Source organism: Pleurodeles waltl, chromosome 3_1 (genome assembly GCF_031143425.1).
Source record: "Pleurodeles waltl isolate 20211129_DDA chromosome 3_1, aPleWal1.hap1.20221129, whole genome shotgun sequence".
Classification (NCBI taxonomy): Eukaryota; Metazoa; Chordata; class Amphibia; order Caudata; family Salamandridae; genus Pleurodeles; species Pleurodeles waltl.
This window is the reverse complement of record NC_090440.1, coordinates 970992966-971015551: the sequence shown is the minus strand read 5'-3', so window position 1 is coordinate 971015551 and position 22586 is coordinate 970992966. Positions and strand designations below refer to the sequence as shown.

Below are 22586 nucleotides of genomic sequence, written 5' to 3'. Positions count from 1 at the left end.
ATGCCACAGTGGAAGGCCAAGCATGAGCACACGGTACCATGGTGAAGGGCGGTCTACCCTCCACCAGTTATCCATTGAAGATGACAAAGGAGTACATTCCAGGCAACAACCGGAGACCAAGAAGTGTCGCCCTGAGGATGATGATGATGACAACAAGGCTTCACAGTGTCCTTTGCTAGCAGAGAGAACCGTTGCAAAAGGCCCCCACTGATGTGCACGGTGGCAATTGAAGGGACTCAAATCACTGCCCTGATCAACAGGGTTGCATCCATGAATGTTATGGACACAAACCATTTCCACAACCTCGTGCCACAGCCAAAGTTAGCACCCACGAAAGTCATAATTTACCCATATGGAGGCACGGAACCAATTCCCCTGAGAGGAGGCATGGAAGTAACCATAGAAAATGAAGGAAAAACAACGCAAGCCAGATTTCATGTAACCAAAGGAGACACCAGCACCCCCCTAGGATGTCACACAGCAGAAGACCTAAGTTTGGTCTTCTTTGCCCAGCAGGCACATGAATTGCATGCAGTGAGCATCATGGAGGAATTCCCTCAATTTTTTTGTAGGCCCAGGATACCTAAAAGGTGTGAAAATAAAGCTCCACATTGATGAGACCATAAGACCTGTAGATCTTAGGCACCAACAAATAGTGCCATTCCACCTACGCCTGTTGGTCCAAAAAGAACTGAAACAACTTGTACGGAAACACGTAATTGAAAAAGTGACAGGACAACCTCTAGGGTGTCACCGCTCGTGATAGCCCCGAAGCCTAAACAACCTGGAGACTTCAGACTTTGCAGTGACATGCGGCTCCCAAACTTTGCAGTGACATGCTGCTCCCAAACAAAGCAATACGCTGAGAACGGCACATCACCCCCGCGATCGATGACATAGTGGCTGATCTAAATGGTGTTCGTTGTTTTTTTAAGACAGATCGAAATGCTCCTTCTACACAAATGCTGTTGAGTTCTTTGGATAACACTTCTCAAGTGATGGACTGCAAGTTGATCCGAAGAAGGTGGATGTCATATGATCAGAGGCTGTCCCACAAAATGCGCCCAAAGTGAGAAGTTTCCTGGGGATGGCCAACTACTGTGGGTCATTTATCCCCAACCTGGTTCCTTTGCCATAGCCTCTCCTGGGCCCTAACCAAAGGCTACTGCCCGTGGGAAGGAGAGAGGAGAACCGAACAGGGAAGATGGTGAAGTAAGCACTCCTGGAAGATGCGACAATGGCATACAAGCGCAGAGCAGAACTGTAGTAGATGCAAGCCCTGTGGGTCTTGGCGCTGTCCTGGTCCAAGAAAAACATGAGAGGTCATGGGTTCCCATGGCCTATGTCAGCAGGGCCCTCACAGACACAGAGACCCGAGGCTCTGGCATTTCAGTGAGCATGCCAGCCCTTCCACCCATATCTCTGTGGAAAGAAATTCCAGGTAGTAACGGACTACAAATCATTGGTCCCCCTGTTTGCCAGCACCACCAGAAATGTACCACCACGCATGGAGCAATGGGCTCTCTGACTTCAACAGTACACCTTTGTGGTTGTGTACCGACCCAGGGTGATCAACCCTGCAGACTACCTATCCAGACACCCAATCACACCCATTGGTGTCAACAAAGCTGAAGAGGACAAGGGCGCAGAAGATTTTGTAAGAATGATTGTCCATGATGCCTGCCTAAGAGCACTCTCTCTGACAGAAATCCAAGAAACCACAGAAGGTGACACATGTATATTCAAAGCCAATGAGGCGCTTCGGATAAGACAATGGCGCAACTTCCTAGATCATTGGTTCCCAACCTGTGGCCTGGGGACCCAGTGGGTCTGTGAAGCCTCCTCAGGGGGTCCGCGACTGCTTAGAAATTAAATAATATTAACAGCTGTTAAATAATATTAACAACTTTCAGTAATGACTCAGTGGGGGGGTCCTCAGATTCCAATAACGATTCAGTGGGGGTCTCTGGGTTCCAGTAATGATAAAGTGGGGGTCCACAGAAGTCAAAAGATTGGTTGGGAACCACTGTCCTAGATGGTGCAAGTGCAAAAAGAACAGTTGATGGACGGAATGCAGAACCAATCAAACATTCACCCCCAGTCACAGATCTGGGTTTAATCCATCAGTTTTTTTTGCTCACCATGCCATTCCAGTTTGGACCCAGCCATATGCAAATCAGTCTTGACCCTGTTCCCCCTGGGAACAGTCCAGCCCGAACAGCCAGACCAGGTCCTCCCTGGACCGGAAACAAGCATCCTGTGACCGGTTTTGGGGTATCACCCCTCTTCAGCCAGGCTAGCTTGAATCTGGTGGCTTAGCGAGCACAGGACCCACATCTGGGCATACCCTTCCCACTTGAGGCAACAAATGCAAAAAGAACAGTTGATGGACAGAATGCAAAACCAATCAAACATTCACCCCCAGTCACAGATCTGCTAGATGGTGCAAGAGCACTCACTGCGGTGGAGCAAGCATTGATGAACCAATTTTGGCAAATTTGAGATGAACTCCGTACAAGTGTAGAAGGTCTGTTGCTGTGTGGACATCAGTTTGTGGTGCCGCGGAGTCTATGGGCAAGGGGTCGTCGAGCTGGAACACCAGGGCCACCTGGGCATTGCAAAGACCAAATCCTGACTCTGAGACAAAGTGTGGTTCCTTGGCATGGACAAATGAGTGGGTGAAAGTTTTAGACTGCCACTCCTGCGACATCACAAGCGGAGGCCCACCGGCCACCCCATAATCACTGAAGAGGCATGTCTTTTTCCATGGTTGTGTTCACACCAAGCACCCTATAGTAGAACTAGTAAGATCCAACATGGTTGAATATGTCAAGCCTGTGCGGGAGAAGATTTTGTGCTGTTAGGAATTCCAGATGAAATAAAGACTGAGAATGAGCCTCCCCTTCCAGGGGCAAGAGTTCCAATCGTACCTCCACAGTTTAAACATAAAACACTGGAAAGTGACTCTGCAGTGACCCAAGCCAATGAAGAGGTAGACCACTTCATGTGTACCCTTAACAGAGCCTTAGGAATCGGAGTGGACAGGTAGAAGTTGTAGAATGCTGCCTGCATCGATTTCTGAGGGCCTACTGGCAGAAGCCACACAGAACGGTGGGGTGTGCCCAACTTAGTAATAAGGAGGTACACTCAAGACATCATTCCAGCTGGACCCAGCGGGACACCAGCAGTCATCGATGTTTAACCTGCACAGGAGAAATGCTGAGCCACAAACGACTGGGCCAGCCAAGATCGCAGGGCAGTGATATTGGACCTTGTTATTGGAGACAAAGGGCCATATGTATCAAACGTTTTCGCATTCGCAAATAGTGTGAATCGCTAAATTCCACCGTTTGTGAATGCAAAAGTGCCTTTCCAAATGTATGAAAGGCACTGGCAGTCCCATTTTAGGGAATCACCATTTTTTGCAATTCTCTAAAATTGCAACTCTAAATAGGGAATCGCAATTAGCCATTCCCTGAATCGGAAATCGCAATTAGGGATTTACTGTTTGCGATTCCCTAAGCACATGTAACATGCATTTTCTAAATGCGAAATGGACATTTAGGAAATGCTATTACCACCAACTGCAAGTTGGTGGTAACCATGTGCAATTTAAAAAAATGCATTTTTTAAAGTGCCATGTAGCGCTCCCCTAGGACATATGTGTGCTTTACATGTGCACAAATTATTTTCGGAGTGCATCAAAGGAGGCCTTAGGCCCTCCGTACCCTTGGTTTTGCATTTTCAAATTTTGCCTAGGAAATCGCAATTTAGGTAGTGCAAAACCAGGAACGAATGGAGTTGCAATATCAAATAGCGTTTCCCTAATAATGATTCTGTAGGAATCGCTATTAGGGATTTGCTATTTTGTTACATACCATTTTGCATTCCCTAAATAGCAATTTCCTTAAATTCGCTATTTAGGGAATGCAAAATGATATTTTGATACATCCGGCCCAAAGTGATCTTGAAAGCCTTAAACCCAAGATGAAAATTCTGCACCCCACTCAAAAAATATGTTTGGAAGGTCACAAAGTGCCATGGTGACCATTCAAAGAGAAGTGTCCACAGTGTCTAGAAACATATCTTGGTTCAAGAGGGTCGGTCAGCTGGACATGAGCAAGACAGCAGCCAAGTATCTCTCACGCACCCAGACCTGATATGGCTATGTTCAGTCCCAGCCAAGATACCTTACCAGCATGGCCTGAATGAGCAGTAATGGCCCTGAGAGAAACAAACAACCAAATGCCCTCAACCCAGGTCGGCGTGAGCGTTAGACAAACCACGCGTCATGACTCAAGTGGCCACAGCCAGATGTATGGACTCCAGCCCAATCCTGCACCCAGTCAGACACTGAGAGACCATGTATGTTGCATCCCAGTTCTGTGATTTATCCTGTTATTATTCTGTACCCGTAAAAGTTGGGAGGAAAGTAGGGTGCCACCTGGCCTCTACCCTACATTCTATGAAACATACAGCCAGAGGACCGGGTGCGGCCCGAAGGTATAAATAAAGTCTAGGTGATCACTTGGCGATACCCATTATCTAGTGTGTCTGACTCCTGTTATTGTACACCTTGTGCGTTGCATTGTGAGCAACTTGTACACCGCTGCATGGCCTTTGCAACTATGATTGGCGTACCACCCTGCGACCCACCCCTCTAGCCTCCCCGGATTGGAGGATCAAGTATTACGATGAAGTGCTGGGTTACGGAGCCCGGAAAGGGGAGGGGAGGTGGCAGGGTTGATGTTCGTTCAATGTGGTCATTGTAGATGAGCAGAAGAGCTCTACATTACGTAATTCCACTCTTTGAGGTACAGTGGCCGTTTCCATTAACCCTAGTCAATTTCACAAGAACTTATGCCCGAAAAGACTTCCACATCAGTGTCTCCCGGTTGGGTCCTTTTTTAGCGCACATGCGTCACGTGGGGTATTCAAGAGTTACAACCTGCTAAATTTGTGAACTGGAAAGCTAATATTCTGTGTCAACTGCTATTTTCAATTCTGACAGCACAGAGAGGCAGTGATGCCACATTTCGAGTTTCGATGCTGTTACCTGTACTGTCAACGTTCTTCTTTATTCGCCTTCACTTCGACTGTTAAAATATACATTATCCCTCTTTTTCATCCCACATTATGCTGACCACAAATTTAATATCTGGGTATTTCATAATATTCGGGGGAACTGTGTTTCCTACACAAAAATAGTTATTGTATTTTGTATTGCAAAGAAGAGCTCCCGCAGATGCTACGTATGTTAGGCTAAGATGTTTGTGTGTGGCCAGCACTTGAGACCCAAGGGTAGTCCATTGATTTAACATTAACTTATGCTGTTGAGAGAGCACATATAAAGTGCAGAGCCAGCCCCAAAGAGCAGTGGAGTGTTGTACATAACAGGATGCACAGCCTACATGTAATTGTAGAGTGACATACAGGTACCTATAGAATGAGAACTCAGCACCGTAAACGCAGACATATACTGAGGAAACCCAGATCCTCTGTGCGGTGAAGAGCCGGGTAAAGAGGGACAGAGGTGTAGCCTGCATTCGTGCAGCAGGTGCAGTAGCACCTGGACCCAGAGTGCTGCGGGTCCACTTAAACCTGAATATTGCTGTGTTTTATAATACAAACAGAAGTCAAGGGTCCATTTCCTTCCTTGCACTAGGGCCCATGTTACACTGGCTATGCTACTGAGGAGATAGTGGGAAGGGATCCAGTCAAGGATGGCAGGAAGGGTGCAAATTGGTGGGGTTGAGTCCTTTCCTGCACTGCTCCACAGAAGGAGGAAGCATGAGTTGCGAAAGGAGGTCATTCCAGAGTGTTGACCCATATGCTGAGACAGCTTGTCAGGTTTGCATTATTTGCAAATGTTTTGGCTTTCCAGACAGTCAGTCATACTCACGTAGAAGGCTAATCCATATAACTGGTACACTGACAAAGTTAACAACCATACACATTGGTTAATCTGATAAAAGTATATTGTCATATCAGTGATATTTGATTGTGCCCGGCTGCCTACGCTGTGGCCTTGCAGTGATGTGGTCTGTGCTTGTCCGTAGGCTGTAGAGTTTTTTGTAGGCTGGAGTCTGGTGGCAGAAGTTGTGTGTCCGGTTTGGTCAGGTGCAATCAAGGTAGGCTGGACTTGAAGTCAACATGTAACAGAGAAATCCGCCTGTATGAAGCACATAATCATAACGTATATCACTCCCCGGTTTAGGAATGACACATATCAGTGCCTGTGCCATTGTGGATATAATACCTGGCACTTCAGTGAAAGAGTTACATAGGTGTAGGGGTTCCAGGGCAAGTATATTAACAAAGGTTTTATAAAACAGACATGAAGCTGTTTGTTTCAAGCACTTTGTTTGTTTTGAGCCCACTTATGTCTCCGATTACTTTGCTAACATGTATGGGATTTTCTAGGGTTGGGGTTGTAGAGGTTTGAGTTTAAAGATCATTATTTTTTGTATGTATTTCTCCATTTATGTAGTTGATGAATCCTTCTGAGCATTAAGAACCTCGTAGAACCCCTGGAAAGAGTCAGCGATCTCCTGGTCAAAGTGTTTAAGTAGCCCTGTCCTTTTTCCCATGCATGGAATCCTATTGCTGACTCGTTTGGCTCACAATCTGCAGGCTACCAGTTTGCCTGCTCTATTGTGTCCGTTTATCTCTTCTGTGTTTATTGTTTCTTACTATGTGCAAGATAAACCGCACTCTAACTACTGCCTTAGGGGTGCCCCACCAAATACTCAGGTCGGTATCTTTCACATCATTGGCAGCCAGGAAGTTGCTGATGGATTTCTGAATGCCATCAATCACCTGCTTGCTATATAGCTATACATCATTCAGTCTGTACCATAATGTGATTAGTGGTCTGTTGGGGATTGCAGTCTCATAGTAATGGGGGGAGGAGGTGGCAGGGCAGGGAATGTGGATCAGAAAGTCACATTTGTTCAATGGTTGTAGTCTCCATTCTGGAGATTATGCTCCTTTTAGCCAGAAAGTAATCTATATGAGCATAGGTTTTATGGGTTTCTGAGAAGTGGGTGTAGTCTGTGACCATGGGGTGTTGCTCCCACCAAATACCGGCGATGCCTAATTCCTGAAACCAGGAAAGAGAGTTTGGTGAGCGAGCACCAGCCTGGCCTACCTTTTGGACTGATCTATCTTTTGTCCCATCCATACCTTTATATTTAAGTATTTCCTAATAATTATGGCTCCTTGAATCTTGTGGCAAACCTTCTCTGTAGCTTTTTGGTAATAGTTTTCTGTATATATGTTGGGTGCATATAGACTAGAGAAACCACAGTATAAAGATGGTGACCTTGCCTAACTATAAGGGTGAGCATACTCCTGTCATCTCTGCTGCAATGTCCGACCCCTTCACCATGAAAGTCCCTCCTAAGAGAAATCACCAACCCTCCCTGGTAATTTGGGACTCAAACAAAATATTACTTGAGGAACCATTTGGATTGGAAACACACCTAGTCAATCTTTTCTGACTAGGTGTGTTTCCTGAAATGGACACACCTCTCTACCTAGGAAGTACAATTGATTCAGAATTGATAGTCAGTTACTGAGTTTAAGCCTCTGAAGTTAAAGTTGATTGACTTGGTCATTGTGTAATTAACTCTGTGTTGTCTGCATTGTGGTACAGTAGTAGCACATTGTAATTTCATAGTAATGCATTTAAAATGTTCAAAATAGTTTTGTTAAGTATGTTATGGAGTGGGGCAGATTGAAATGGATTGCAGTGGGGCAGATTGTTTTGGACTGGAATGGGCAGATTGTTTTGGATTGGAGTGGGGCAGATTGTTTTGAATTGAGTGTGACAAATTGGAGTGGGGTAGACCATTTTGGATTGGAGTGAGGCAGATTGTTTTGTATTGAAGTGAAGTAGATTGGAGAGGGGCAAATTGTTTTGCACTGGAGTGGGGCAGACCAGAGAAGGGGCCAATTGTTTTGGACTAGAAAGGGGCAGATATTTTGGATTAGAGTGGGGCAGACTGGAGTAGGGCAGGTTAGAGTGGGGCTCAACCCTAAAAACTATATTTTTAACCACTATATTGTTGAAACAATATTATATTAAAATCATAGCTATTATTTAAAACAATCTTACTTAACTCAAAATACAATATTTTGGTCAACGATATTTGTGCACCTCAATATTTGTGTGTCACGATATTACATTTCTAATATTTGTCTCTAGGTATTTTTAAGTCCATATTGTGTCCAGACACCCTTTTTAGTGAGCCCTCCCAGCCATCAGCCTGGCGGGCCAGGCAGACAATGTGGCTGATATCCTTCCATGGCACATCCTCTTCCACTGGCTTATCAGGGATTTGAAGCACAGTTTTGACTTGATATAGGAATGAAATCAGCATTGATCTTTTTTTGCCATTCTAGAATCAAAACTGAGGCAGTAGGGGTGGCCCTATTCGTTTGCAATGTTTTGAGTGCAAAGGAAGTTAAGGACAGGGTGGACTGCTATCCTTTGTTGTAGTGTTATAGGGAGATCTCTTGAAAGAAGAGGATAGTATGTCCTTTCAAGAAAATTTTTTCCTTCTGCCTACCACGATCTCCTCTTTCCGGTGAAAAAATGCTCTTCCATTAGAATGTCTGGCTGCTGCTTTGCCCCAGACAGGGGGCTAGAGGTTCTGTGAGTCCTGACAAGCAGTATACTCTCCAAGACCAGCTTGTCCAATAAGTTTTTGAAACGTTTCTGGACATAGATCGCAGTATCTGATCCCTCTGCTCCACATGGGACACCTCTGATTCTAACGCCATTCCAGTGTGACCTCTAGATGTGCCTGTAGGACTGTTGTTTTCAGCTCGAGGATTTCCTGTTGAAGGAACTCTTATTTCTCTCTAGAGTTTCTCTTGTCTTTTAAGAAGAAGATTTTTCCTGCTGACCGCTCTAGTCCTTTTCAGTGTCTTTAAGTGCCCTCATCAGGTCCAACCTCAGTGCAGATATATTTTCCTTGAGATTTCGAAATAAGACCACCAGGAACTGCTTTGTAATTGGCCCCTCTTGGTCTCCTACCTACACATCGTCTGCAGCGGCCATGTGCTTTGTAGTGGGTTTCACATCAGCGGGTTTTAGGTTTTGGTGGTTTTAATAGTAAGTCCTTGATAGTTTGCCCCCTCTTCAATTATGCTCCTGCTATCTCGTTTTCACTGCACTCAGCAGCATCCGCCTAAGTCAAACAGTAGGAGTGAACACCACAGAAAACACAAAGAGCTCCTAGTATCCTCTTTACTTTCTGTTCCTGCCACTTCCCTTTATGACACTTGAAACCATGAATCATGAGGGTTGTGCCATGGTTACAAAATGGCAAACCACGGGCAGAAGCTGGTACCCCTGGCTACCTCTAACTGATGCCTATGCTTGCTTTCCTTTGATTCATTCTGACTTATTTCATTATTTGCTGTGAGAATCTCACTCACCTCAATTGGATGTGAGGTGTCTGTCTCACACAATCTACCTCTTTCACATTTCTCTTTTTTGTGTGTGTACATTTAAGATGTGTGTAGTGTTCTGTTTGATGCTGCTATGACTAAATGATGTATGTGTATTGATGGAAAAACAAAATCTGAGGAACCACGTTGGCGGAAACCAAATCATGGAAAGCTAAATGCAAGGAAAGACAATTTTAAGGATATACAAATGATCAAAAATTGAAGGAAACATTTTATAGGAAAGATACTTTTAAGAAACAATCAAAATGAACTTAAAATTGGATTTAGAGATAGTGAAAGATTTTTGGGTACTGAAATGGGTGATGAGAGGTTTTAAGGGTGAGATGTGGGTGAAGTTCAGACATAGAAAGGGTTTTTTAGAATTCAGGAATGGGTGTAGTTTAGGGGTAATGAGGGTTTTTAGCAATCAGGAATGTTTGGATTTTAGGTGTAGTGAAGGGTTTTTAGCGTGAGCAGATGAGGGTTTTTAAGGTTCTGTGATGGATAGAGTTTAGGAGTGGTGAGGTTTTTTAGGGTTCCAGTATGGGTTGAGCTTTGGAGCTGTGAGGGATTTAAGGGGTTGGAGATAGGCAGAACTTTTATCAGCAGAAAGAGTTGGTGGATTTAGAGTGGTAATGGGTGTAATTGAGGCATGCAGGGGGGCTTTTAGTTGGCAAAAATGAATCACGTTTAGAGATTGTTAAAATGGTGTTTATTGGAGGCGAGGAGTCAGTGAATTAAAAGCGTCTGAAGTAATTGACAACATAAGGATATAAAACTGAAGTAACGTCTCATGAAGTAAAGCACTGAAATAAAGCATTTCAATTTTTGAAAGTAAGTACTGCAATATCTACATTTTAAAAACATAAGCATGTACAAACCAATTTCGAAATAAAGGACATTGTATGAGTTGGTTTCTACAAATTGGTAAATGCCAATCATCCTGCAAGTTTCTATTATACACTTTAGGTGAAATGGGTTCTCAATAATGATACTCCATGAGACATTTTTTCTTAGAAATCATGTACAACCATGACTAATATCTCATTTCAGAATTTAATGTATCCTTTTATGTAACCATTCCTGTATTGGTTCCTGTGTTTGCTATAGCCGATTGACATTGCTTTAGTATTTCACATGTGACCCTGGTCCCCGGAGCCTTACTGCCTTTCCTGCTAGACTGGTTTCCTGAGACACCTGCAGGGAGTTTTGAGGTCCCATTAGTTCTGTCTGGCAGAGCAGGACTTCACTCAGATCTTGACAGAGCTCCAAGGGAGGGGCCCCCAGCTGCAGGCAGCTGCACTCTGGCACTGGCTCAGACACAATGAGATGCAATAAATCAGGCCTGATTAATTTCCCATCGAGCTGTTCCGTCATTGAGTAGCTGGGAACTTGTAAAACATGTCAAGTTTGCATTAGAAATTAAATGTACGTTCACATGTGTGACCAGACAGTGGTTTGATTTGAAAACAACTTTATAGAGGCTTCCTAAAAACAAAGGGCCTCATTTACAACAAACTGGTGCATCGATCCCGATGCGCCAGTTTGCTCGTGCCACCCTGCGCCCCTCTAATGACACAATGGTTGCGCTGTATTTACAATAATGCGCACCATGGTGCTCGTTATCACAGTTGCGTCAGAATTCTTTAGGCTGTTGTGGTGCTTTGCTGCATCCAAAAGTTTTACTCTAGTCCAGCAAAGTTCAGGGAGGCCCATTTAAAACAGCCTAGCATCACTTTAACACTTGCCCTTGAGCAGGCATTAACAAATCATGCTAGAATCTTGTAGATTTCACTGCGCCATTTCTCCGGCCTCTTAGCAGTACCATTGTGCCAGTTTGTAAATATGGCGCAGGGTGGAAGACTGTTCTGTGCTGCTGCAGCATTAAAAAAATTATGCTACGGCAGTGCAAGGGGCTTATGAATGCGCCCCAGAGTACTTCAAGGAGTTCAGATGGTTAGGGGTCTCAAAAGTTATAGACTGGAGTACAGCATACAGTGGAGTGCAAATTAAGGGGATCTGGGTGAGAACGGGGTTGTGTGGCATCTCAACTGTAGGTGCAATGGACCCTGTGATACTGCAGTCCTGTGGGAAAGGATAGGGCAGGGTATGGCAAGAGAGCATCACAGTGATTTGATGTTAAGAAAGTGAAAATCTCAGCAGAATAGGGCAGCAGAGGGATGCAACATCAGGGTAAGGGTTGAGACACTGTGTAGCCAAATGGATCAAATGCTTCATGGTGGTAGACAAACAATTAGGGTGCTATTTGTAAGAAGGGGATCCAAGTTTGGGGCAAAAACCAGGGTGGTGTGTGATGGATGTGTTCACAGTGCTGGCTAAGGACTGCAATAGGTTATGGAAGAAGAGGGTCACTGTGTTGGGGTGAAGAATGATATGATTTATGACAAAAGGTGTGAAATAGATGGTAGGAGTGTGGCAAAAAGTGTCACAGAACTGGTATGTGCATCATGGTAAACTATGACAAAAGGCGTCACAGAGCTGGTGTGAAGATTGTGGTAAAGTATGACAAAAGGTGTCACAGAGCTGGTGTGAAGATTGTGGTAGAATAAGACACAAAAAGGACAAGAGGTAAGCCTTGAGGTAGCATATGTAATAAATTGTCATATTGCTGGATAAGGATTGTGGTAGAGTATTAAGAAAAGCATGACAGTGGTGGTATGAGTATTGTGGCACAGTATGATAAAAGATGTCACAATGTTGGTAACAGTATTGTGGTAGCTTTTGATAAAAGGTGTTAAGGTGCTAGTATGAGTATTGCAGTAAGGTGTTGTGATAGAGTATGACTGTCAGGATCACAGGTGGGATACAAATTGGGTAGGAGATATGATAGATCAGACAGATAGATAGAATGGGCTGTATGGACATACGTCCCCTGGGCCTACAGGTGTAGTGCGTTAACATTGAGGTGTACAGGAACTGGTGAGGGTTTGATGTATTGTATAAAGTTAACTTTTGGAAGCAAGTTGTAATAGTTAGGGACTCAAAGTAGAGTTGCATGATAGATCTGCACCCTTCCAACTGGGAGATGTCAGAATGAACTGTACAAGTACTGCTGTGTATGATAGGAGGAATTTGGACCCTCAATGCTCAGTAGGGATTGGTCATTCACTGCGGGGAGATGTTAAAATTTCCTGTGTCTTCATTACCTATGCCATATCTACACTATTTTTCAGGACTATGCTGTCCCCGCCATCAGCTTATTTGCAGAGGAAAATGGAGAAGGAAAGACGCTGAAGTTCCTCGACGCCTCACATGATGCTCGGATGTTCGGGCAGCCATTGAAGACAGCCTCCATCATCGTTCACTCTGGCCTGTAAGACCTGGGGTCTGAAGCTGGTGATGGGATAGAGGGGTGCCTCATGAATTGTTGTATGGCACAGGCTATGGTGGTGTGGATGGGATGGACAGCTGCCTGCGGCTTCTGTAAGTGTGGGTGGGAATGAGAGGTGCACTGCAGCTTATTAAATACAGGACCTGGTACTGTGAGTTTGGTGACGTAGCTAGGATGGAAGGGTACCTCATGTACCTCAGCTTCTTCTGAGCCACATCATGAGTGGTGTTACACTGCCTCTTATAAGCCATTAGACCTGGGGGTCCATTTAGAGCATTACTGAACAGAAACAGCTAACAAATATCTAGTATTCCTTATCAAGGTAGTAGAAGCTATTCCCTTAATCGCCCTTACTTTAACCTAGCCTTTGAGGAGGCGAGACCTGCATTGTGCACTTAACGGATCTTCACACAAGCTCACTCACATATGAACAGAAAAGGGTTCTTGTTTCTCCATCCTCCATATGCCTAGTGCCCCATCCAGAAAACTGAGCACAAACTGAGTTGTTGTTTGATTCTGTAATAGGTTTTTTTCCCCAACATCAATGGCATGAATTTATCAACTTTGAAAGGGTAAAAGACTAATTCCGCACCACTACGATTCGAACCTGTGCCCAGAAAATTATGGCTAGATCTGTATTGCACGTCCTCATCCCTGAGCAATGATAACAGCGTACTCTTCTGCTTGTTTTTTGTGCGTTCACAAAGAAAGGGAGGACTGTAGGCAAGACAAAAAGTATCTTCATGGGTGAACTTTTAACTTTTGAATGTAACAGAGCTAAGTACTTCAACTGGTCCATCACAATTCTGATTAGTCCTGAAGATAGTTTACACTTTGGTGCAGATTTATCAAACTTTCATGCAGCACATAGCTGCAAGCCATCTTGCAGCGCTGCGCTTCGTGAAATGGAAAGGGCAGGAATGCACCATATTTACCAATATACAATGCATTTCTGTCCTTTCCCTGGGCTGGTGCCCTTTTGGCTGCCTAGTGCCAACACAAGCACCCTTGCACTGTGGTGCAAGGGTACCTGCGTTGGAGAGAGGACTGTTTTTGTACAGTTGTACAGGAAGGGACGCTTTCCTCTTTCTATGTGAGCTGCAAAATGCAGCACAACTAGAAAGAGGAAATGAACAAGGAGAAATAAAGATATTTCTCTTTGTTACGCCTCACCTGGGGATCTGTAGCATTTTGACACATTCCCAGATCTACCAGTAATAGTAAATCTGGTAATGCGCCAGAATCCATCAGTGGATAAGTAGGAACACCCATGCGCCACCCAAGGTGGCCTTGCCTGGCTTGATAAATCTGACTTAGTAGCTGCATCGCCCTTGGGCCCCTTGCATGGTGCAAGGGTTATCTGAAATCCAAATCTCATGGATTTGAATTGTGAAGGTTTGAAGCCTTACAGGATTTAGTCCAAGTGATGGAATTTTGGCAAGAAGGCCTGAACCCTGTCTCTCAGATCGCCTTGTGCCCCATTCCCTAATGCAAACATGGACACCACACAGACAATTATTTCTGAACGGTGGTATTGTTGTGGCAGGGTGGGTCACACAGACAGATGACATTTGGTGCTATTGTGCCACAGCTCTAAAAAACCTTTGTAGGCAACAGTCACTCAAGAAATCTCCAGTTTCATGAAGATCCTGCCTTCTTCCACTGCTGCAGACTGTGGATAATACCCTCTCCCATCATTGTTCTTCCAGGTGGGTCGTCTATCAGGAGCCATTCTTCGAAGGCCAACCAAGCATCCTCGAGCCAGGCGGTTACCCCACTATGAAGGCCTGGGGCGGCGAGGAGCCCTTGGTCTGCTCATTGCAGCCCATACAGATTGTAAGTGCTTGGTCTGTATATTGGGAGATGGTCACAAACTGTATAATGCTCTGCTAGAAACAATGAGGGTGTCTTGGGTACTGTGTGGGTACTATTGTGCATTGGTCATGTTGGACTAACTCCTGGCTGGTTGTCAGAACATGTTTAGGGAGTGAAAAAGGTATGCCATTCTGAGAATTGGTTATTGGCTGAGAACAAGCTTAAGGTGTAGGGGTGCCTCTCACGATGAAAGGTCTTTGATGAAAGGATCTGGGAAATAAATCATCCATCATTCTATTTTCTTTTTCTTTTTTAGGGGTGCCCTACAGTTGAGAAGCCGTACGAGCCCAAGGTAAGAAATAAAGTAAAGTACTCAGTTATCCTTGGACCTGCCTCATTCACAAGCCGACATTTGGCCCAATCAACCATGTGGAAACTCCACAGTTACCACTAGTCACAGTCACCATCTAGAAACTGCCTCAACAGCACCAGGCATCCATCTAGGATCTGTTGAGCCGCCACTAAGTATCAGCAGCTACCATGAACCATTTGCCCTAGTCATTAGCTAGAGACTCCCCACACACCACCAATTACCATCACTAATTTCCCTCAAGAATTTGCTCAGCTACGACCAGTCATCTGTCCCAATCAACATGAAGAGTCTGACAATAAAACCACTGTACGTCAGCCTCAATGGCACTCTAGGACCTGCACAGCCACCACAAGGCATTCCCCCAAACACTCCCTACAATCTGCCTGCTCAAAACTAGGCGTCAACAACAATCACCAGCTAGTAGCTGTCTATCCACCTACAGGTAACTGCCCAATTGCCATCAACAGATGGCTTGCTGTTTTGTTGCATGCTTAGATTCTGATCCCACTGGATGTTACCGCACAGTGTATGTGGCATGCTTTGGAACTAAAATGTTCACTATGTTGTTGTACTGTACATACGAAGAGTCTAAATTAATCAGACATTGTTGTGCCACTTCAGTAACATAGTTTGAAACTGAGTCCTGTGTGTTTTGTTGGGCTGTAACAAGCTTATTCTTTGAATCCCCTTACATAATGTTACAATGCTTCCTGAGCAATGAATGTTACCTATGTACCACTAAATGGCTTTGGGTTGGAGAGGGTATCTGCCATTCTTATTTCCTTACCCTGTTGCATTCTGTTGCATCACTACCTGTGCCATTCTTGGCATACCTGTCCCTTTGCATATTGTTGCACCCTTGCTGATGCGCTGTTGGTGGCCTGTGGAGTGTTGTACAGCTGCCTGCACCATGCTTCAAATGGCTTTCACCTCGGAAATTGCTGGGCCAATGTCTATAAGATGTTTGCTGTCTGACACTAATGTTATTTTGCTGCACAACTGTGAGTGCCAAATTGAGGTCTGAGTCTCACTGCATATTATTGCACTGTTCTATCTTTGGCAGAGAGGAAGCAGAAATTAGGTCATCATTGAACTAAAGGAAGCCACTTTCCTCATTGCATGTGCAGACCACCATCCAATCAATATTTAAGACTCAGAGGGACAAATGTATTAAGCTTTTTTCGGCGCGCAAATGGCCGATTTGCAGATGAGTTGTAGAAATGCTATATTGCGATTTGATAATCTATTATCGAATTGCAAAATAGGTTTGCGAGTCGCTATTAGGAAGGGGCGTGCCAAGGGTGTCCCTTCCTAATAGCGAGTCACAGTGATATGTATGATTGTTTTGCGACCGTGAATTAGGTCGCAAAACAATTGAATTTTTTCCACCAATTTCAAATTTCAAACTCACCTTCATACATCTGGCCTAGAGAGCTACAGATAATCCCAACGGGGCCACCAAGAACCAGAAGTGAACGTAGCCCAGTGAAAAGTGTAGGAATTTCACCTGCCATTGCCTAATTGGCACATGTAGTGTAAGTGGGATGACTGATTAGATTACTGTCAGCTTGAATGGTTTAGGTCACAAGCTTGTTGATGGATCTGAGGTCCAGCATCAGCCTAAAATCACCCCAAACCTTCTTTACCAGACATAGGGTTAAATACATCCCCATTCCCAGTTGCTTCTTAGGCATTGGAACAATGGCGTCTTTTAACAAGATAAGAAATTCCCTGACACAGATCCACCTGCTTTGCTGGGCATCTTCTTACTGTGATTGGAAGGAATGGAGGTTCTGGTGGAGTCGTTCGATAGTGTTGCCTGTTTAAACGCTCTTTATGCATTGAGAGTGCCACTGAAGTAGCTCTACTGTACAAAAAACACACGAAAAATATCCTTTGCTGCAGGAGGCAACTCCTTCACAAAAGACCAAGGGTAACCCAGAAATTCCAATAAGGATTATCAGCCATTCAGCGTTGCAACACTGAAAGTGACAGTCACTCTGCAATGCTCCAGCTTGCTCATCTATTCACACTTGGCAGTGTTATTATTGAAATCCCATCTGACCTCCATCATGTTAGCCAGTACTTGCTTTCTCATCGTCCTATGCAGGAAATTAAATTGAGCCATTATTATCCTCTTCCGTTTTCCGTACGTTCCCTGGTACTACAGTTGTCCCAGCAGAGCATTTACATAAGAAATCCTAATTTATTTTTAGACCCAGCAGAAATCGATTACAGGTACTGAGATCTAGCAGCAACATCCTGTTCTAGTCCCTTATTTCAAGGCCCAGTTATACCCTTGTACTGATGATGGCCTGTTAAATCAGTTGGGGTTGAAACACCATAAATATTTCGCATGTAAACCACGGACAAATATGTTGTGAACCTCAGTGTTTTTGTAACCTATTTATTTCTATTAGCAACTAAAGTTACCCCAGTGGTCATGAGTTTATAGTTCTCTACATCCTACTTATGAACACAGTGTACACAGCATCTCAACACACGTGCACCTTTTATTTCACATATATCTCCTGAACACATATAAGCCTATCCTTTCCTGCTTGGAATATTATTAACAGGTTTTTCCACCCATTCATTGATATGCAATATCATTGTTAGTCTCATAAATATCAGATTATTGCTTGAAGTTGCCATTCAGAGGGAACCACGGTGGTATCACGTTATTGGGGGGAATTTCATCAGGGGCAGCCCCTCCACAAGAGCGGAGGAGCGTCTCCCCACTAAAAAAAATGCTGCAAAAATGCCCAGAGCTGAAAAGTAAGATGGTAATAAACTTTCTTTATTACCATTTTATTTTTTAGGACTGAATGGAGTGTTGGGACGGAGTGGGCGACTTCTGCTCTGTTGCTGAGTGACAGCAGCAGGAAGCTGTGCTCTTCAGTTTGAAGTGTGCATGTCCCTTTGGCTGTCCATCTTTTGACAGCCAGCCAGACATGCACACTTTAAACATCTCCAACCCAGCTTTTTTAAGATAGCCGGGTTAGAGAAGGCACGGGCCTCCAGCTCTCTGGTGAGCGCTGAGAGAGGCCACTCTCACCAATCCCAATGCTGGTTTCATGCTGTCTACCAGCATGAAACCAGTGTCCGGATTTGGTAGTGCTGTTTCCTGGTCCCTGCGCTGGAGCCACAACGAGGAGGACGCTGTAAAAGAGAGAGAAAGCTGTCGTGTCAGGCAAGTGCCTTTTTTTTGTTGTTTTAATATTATTATTGTAGCACACACACACACACCCGCCGTAAATACAAGCTGTCTGCCACTGAATTTCATGTCAGAACCTTCCAGTGTATGACCCAGAGCAAATGGGGAAACACAGAGCCAGCTTTTTATTCCCTGTTGCAAGACCTCCAAAGAGCCCAGTGAGGGTCAATCACAAGGAATGCACACTAGGGAGTTTATGCTACCTAAAGATGTCCTCTGAGTGTGCTGCATGCTATGGCTGCTTGACTCCCAACACTGCTATGATGTGTTGTAGGACCTCTGTGAGTAATGGGTTTGTGCGTCCTGAATGACTTTTTCTTGCAGCAGGTTCTAGGACACCTGATAATCCTGCATCTGACTCATCAAAGGAACAATGCATCTCTGGCATTTTCCTCTGGGCAGGGCTGGATGCAGGATTTGCTGATCCACAGGTAGTCACTAATGCTGCGTGATGGTACATATGCCACCTTCTGTTGTTTGTAAACTTTATGCACCATCTTGTCAGCATCACCCAGGGGAGATGCCCGGGAACCTTTGAATGTGTCAGATGCATTCCCCGAGCCTTTACTGACGTGACAACTTCCTATCAATGCAAGGTCGTCTAACAGTAATTTATATAGATACATTTCGAAAAAGGATACAATACTAGCTTCTGCTGGTTTTCCCTTATTTTGAACATTTGTGACATTAAAATGCCATTAATGATGTTAAAGCGTTGGCAAGAAGACAACCTCTTATCCAAAATTTTGGAAGCTACCAAGATTCTTTGGGCAATCCCTCTGGCAGCCCTACACTTCACCAAGGCATAGTACAAATCCTAACAAAGCAAACTGATAACATCTGACCTGACGTAAATGTTGTTTTGCATTATCAGGTCGTTGAAGAATTTACCCATTTTTTTAAGTATTTCAAGGATGTACCTCTTTTTTAATTTTGGCCTTGTCTCTCCTTTTTCTATCCCTCGATAGTTGCTTTCTCCAGGAAGAGACCTACAGCCCTACTCCACAACCTCCATCCATCATCTTCCTCTCCTGTTCTTATTCATTCATTTCCACTCGCCATCCCCTGACTCACCATACCACATATTTCCCCTTTCCCTGAAACACTTCTCAACTGTCTGTTTTTTTCAAACTTTTTTATACCACTGCCCCCTTCTTTCCAAAACCCAAAGCTTTCAAATCTGCGTTGCCTGATTTATTCTGCTACATGTAGCAGCGTAGTGAACCGGGTTGTCCTTCCTAGGTTCCGTGTCCGGGATGGGTCTCAGTAGATAAAGGAAACCAGTGAGACCAGTGTTTTGTTTTATAGCGCAAACATTCATAATTCATTTTTAAATAATGTGTTCTTACAAAACAATGGATGGAGAATCCCTGCTGGAAGAAGTAGATGGTTTTGGAGGGCTTTCTGCTGATCATCTTTCCACATCAAAGGCAAGATGGTATGTGTGGTAATAAAACTCTGCACTCATTGTCACAGTTCCTTTCGGACACCCCCATTTGTTACATGCATATGTCCCCATTTAGACATGCTTTATTAAGCCACACCCTTGTCGCAAACAACCTTTACTACCAACACTTTGAGATTGCATCCAAAATTGATAGCAATCATCTCCTACAAGTGATCATCTTCACTTCTATCATTGATAAATTGCGACACATAACCCAAATGGGAAACCTGTTGGAGTTAGAACACCTAAGTGCGTCAATTGGGCGCGGTGGGGTAAAATCAGTGCAAAATGGAAAAGAAGGATGGATAGTTGAGCGCCCAAACAATTACTGAATCGCACAATAGGTCAAGTGATGAGCTATTCTTGAAGACAGAGCTGGGAAAGACTTAGCCGATCTCTTTTTAATACTCTGCTGTTGTAACAAGGCTTACATGCGACAAAATTAAAAACAAGTACTTTTCACAGCAGACAGTGGTTTACGAAGTAGTCAAGTAATCGAGGGTATTTATGATCCTGTCTTGCTCCACAATCTTCCAATCATGCGATGGTTCAAAACTCCTACAAGAAGGCACTTGGGGTGGCTTAGAGATGTGCAGGCAAGGTGGCAGGAGAAAGTTTATGGCTTTCATGATTGCCTTAAATAATTTGTCCAAGACTATAGGTAAATCATTCATCGTCTGTACCGACGGCGGCTATAGCGGAGGAGTGTCGCCCCCCCTACCAACAGCAGCCACTGCAAACTGTTAACAACAAAACTATAATAAACTGTTTATAACCCTTTCATTGCTAAAGGGTTGGGCATTGGGATGATGAGGGGGAGTGCACAGCACTCCCCCTCAGTGCGCATGTATGTTTGGCCGGCCGTCTAAACATCCATGTGCACTGTGCTCTTTCCAGTCCGGCACTGAATTGCCGGGCTGGAGACAGTAGGCACAGGCTCCCAGTTTGCCTGGGAGCGACCAGCCAGGGATTGGCCGCAGGGCAAGCTTGGAGTCTGTGCCTCCTGTGACCAGGAGGAAGGAGCAACGGCGTGGCACGGAAGCGAAGGCAGGTATGTTTTTATTTTATTTTTTTATTTAATGTTTATTCCCCCCCTGCACACCCCCTAAACCCCGACACACCCCTCACCGCGAAGGGAGCTGCTACTGGTCAGTACCTCTGATTGTGTTTGTGCCATTTAATGTTATCGCATCCCTCCTGCAGAAAACTGAGAGGCGGACATCAGATTTACACTCCTCAGTGGACCGGGGCCCAATCAGACTTTCAGCTTTTTTGTTTCATTCAGACAAAAGATGTTGACAACAACTCTTATGCGTCTGTAGCGAGCATTACAAATCTAGGTCTGAAACAAAGGGTACATGATGACTCTCTGTTGGTTAGTCTAAAACCATTAGATCTTGGTGAAATAATAGAAGAAAAACAAATGTATCTGCCCTGGCTTGGCTTGGCTCGACTTACATGCCCGTGTGATATGCACGTGGACACCACCTTGTTATTGGATAATACCAGAGTGGAGCTACACTGAGGCAACAGAGAGCAGTGTGGGTCCTTATCGAATAAAACTAAAGTAATACACTGGTAGTGAATATTTATAAGACTTAGAGTTAGGCTGTCAACACAAGAAGATAGAGTCATAGTACTTCTACTAGTTTCATAGCTAGATCAGTTTTTGCTCTCTCTAGATTATGGCCTTTTGGCTAATCCTAGGATGTTTCTGTGGTGACTGGATATGGTACAATGTTCACTTTCTAGATCACTCTATGGGCTGCACTCTCCTTGTTCCAGGTAATGGGCTGATAAGAGTTATACTTCTAAACCAATCTCTAGTCCTTGCGGCACAACATTTAAAGATTTGCAGTGTATAATGGACCTCGCCTCCAGCATCTTTCAAAGCTTTGATCTGGGTGAAACTTGTTTGATGCCAAATTCAATACCAGAATCCTTAGACCTTTTATTCCGGAACAGTGTTGGATGGCCTAGCGCTGCTCAGTGGGTGGACTACTTCAATTTTGTATCTACAGCTCAAAAATTACCTGTTTACAAGTGAAGTTAGGATGTCTTCCAAGGCTGACTTGTCCGATGTTATGCAAAGGAAACAATAAGAACATATTACATAGGAATAAACGATCGGTTTGATGCACAAGAGCCTCTTCTAGTCTCTATTCATATATAGTATGCAGAACCTTATTTGTGCATGTTTTAATTTACTATATGTAGCAGTATTTAGATTTAGTATCCCTGAGCAGGGGTGGGATCTTAGTCATTCGACACATAAACTGTACGATTGTAGAAGTGGATTTTATAAGCACATTATTTCATCTTGTTGTGGTTTAGTGATTGAATGCAGAACCCTAAACCCATCTGTCAGAAACCTTGGTCTGTCTACCTGTGAGGAATCTATCCTATTCAGTGGAGTGGATTTTTCAACTGTCTGGACAGTGAAATTGATCATTTTAAGATGTTCGATTTCACAATAAATAGTTTTAATTATTTTGTTTTGTTTTCTATCAACCTTCAATAAATCTTACTTTGAGTTGACCTGTTCAGATAATTTGTAAAATTCAAGAATTGTAAAAACTCTTTAAGAAAAATATATTTTTACCTACTGGATGCCGGGTTCAAACTTGGGTCTGTAGCAAAACATCAATCATTGTCAATGTCTCACAGTCACCTGTGGCCTTTCTCTGATTTCTGCAGATTATCATGTTTGAGAGCCCTGACTTTGATGGCTGCAGCTGGGAAATAAACCAAGATATGCTTGATCTGAAGAACATGCAGGATGTTGAGGGAACCCCTCTGTCCACTACGGGGTCTCTTCGCATTCTAGGGGGATGGTGAGTATATGGTCTCCTTGTACACCGCTCCCTGGGCCAGCAGGTAGAGGCAGCATGGGGGACAGCTGGACAGCAGGCGTGTGACTCTG

General features: G+C 44.1%; 1 protein-coding gene across 1 annotated transcript in view; it reads left to right on the top strand.

The window, feature by feature from the left end:
- Nucleotides 1–22586, top strand: part of CRYBG2 (crystallin beta-gamma domain containing 2) — a 332393-nt gene that overhangs the window by 274745 nt on the left and 35062 nt on the right. Inside the window, exons 8-11 of the mRNA XM_069224031.1 lie at nucleotides 12654–12793; nucleotides 14521–14647; nucleotides 14943–14978; nucleotides 22361–22497. Of these exons, the coding sequence (XP_069080132.1) occupies nucleotides 12654–12793; nucleotides 14521–14647; nucleotides 14943–14978; nucleotides 22361–22497 (440 nt within the window). The remainder of the gene's footprint in view (nucleotides 1–12653; nucleotides 12794–14520; nucleotides 14648–14942; nucleotides 14979–22360; nucleotides 22498–22586) is intronic.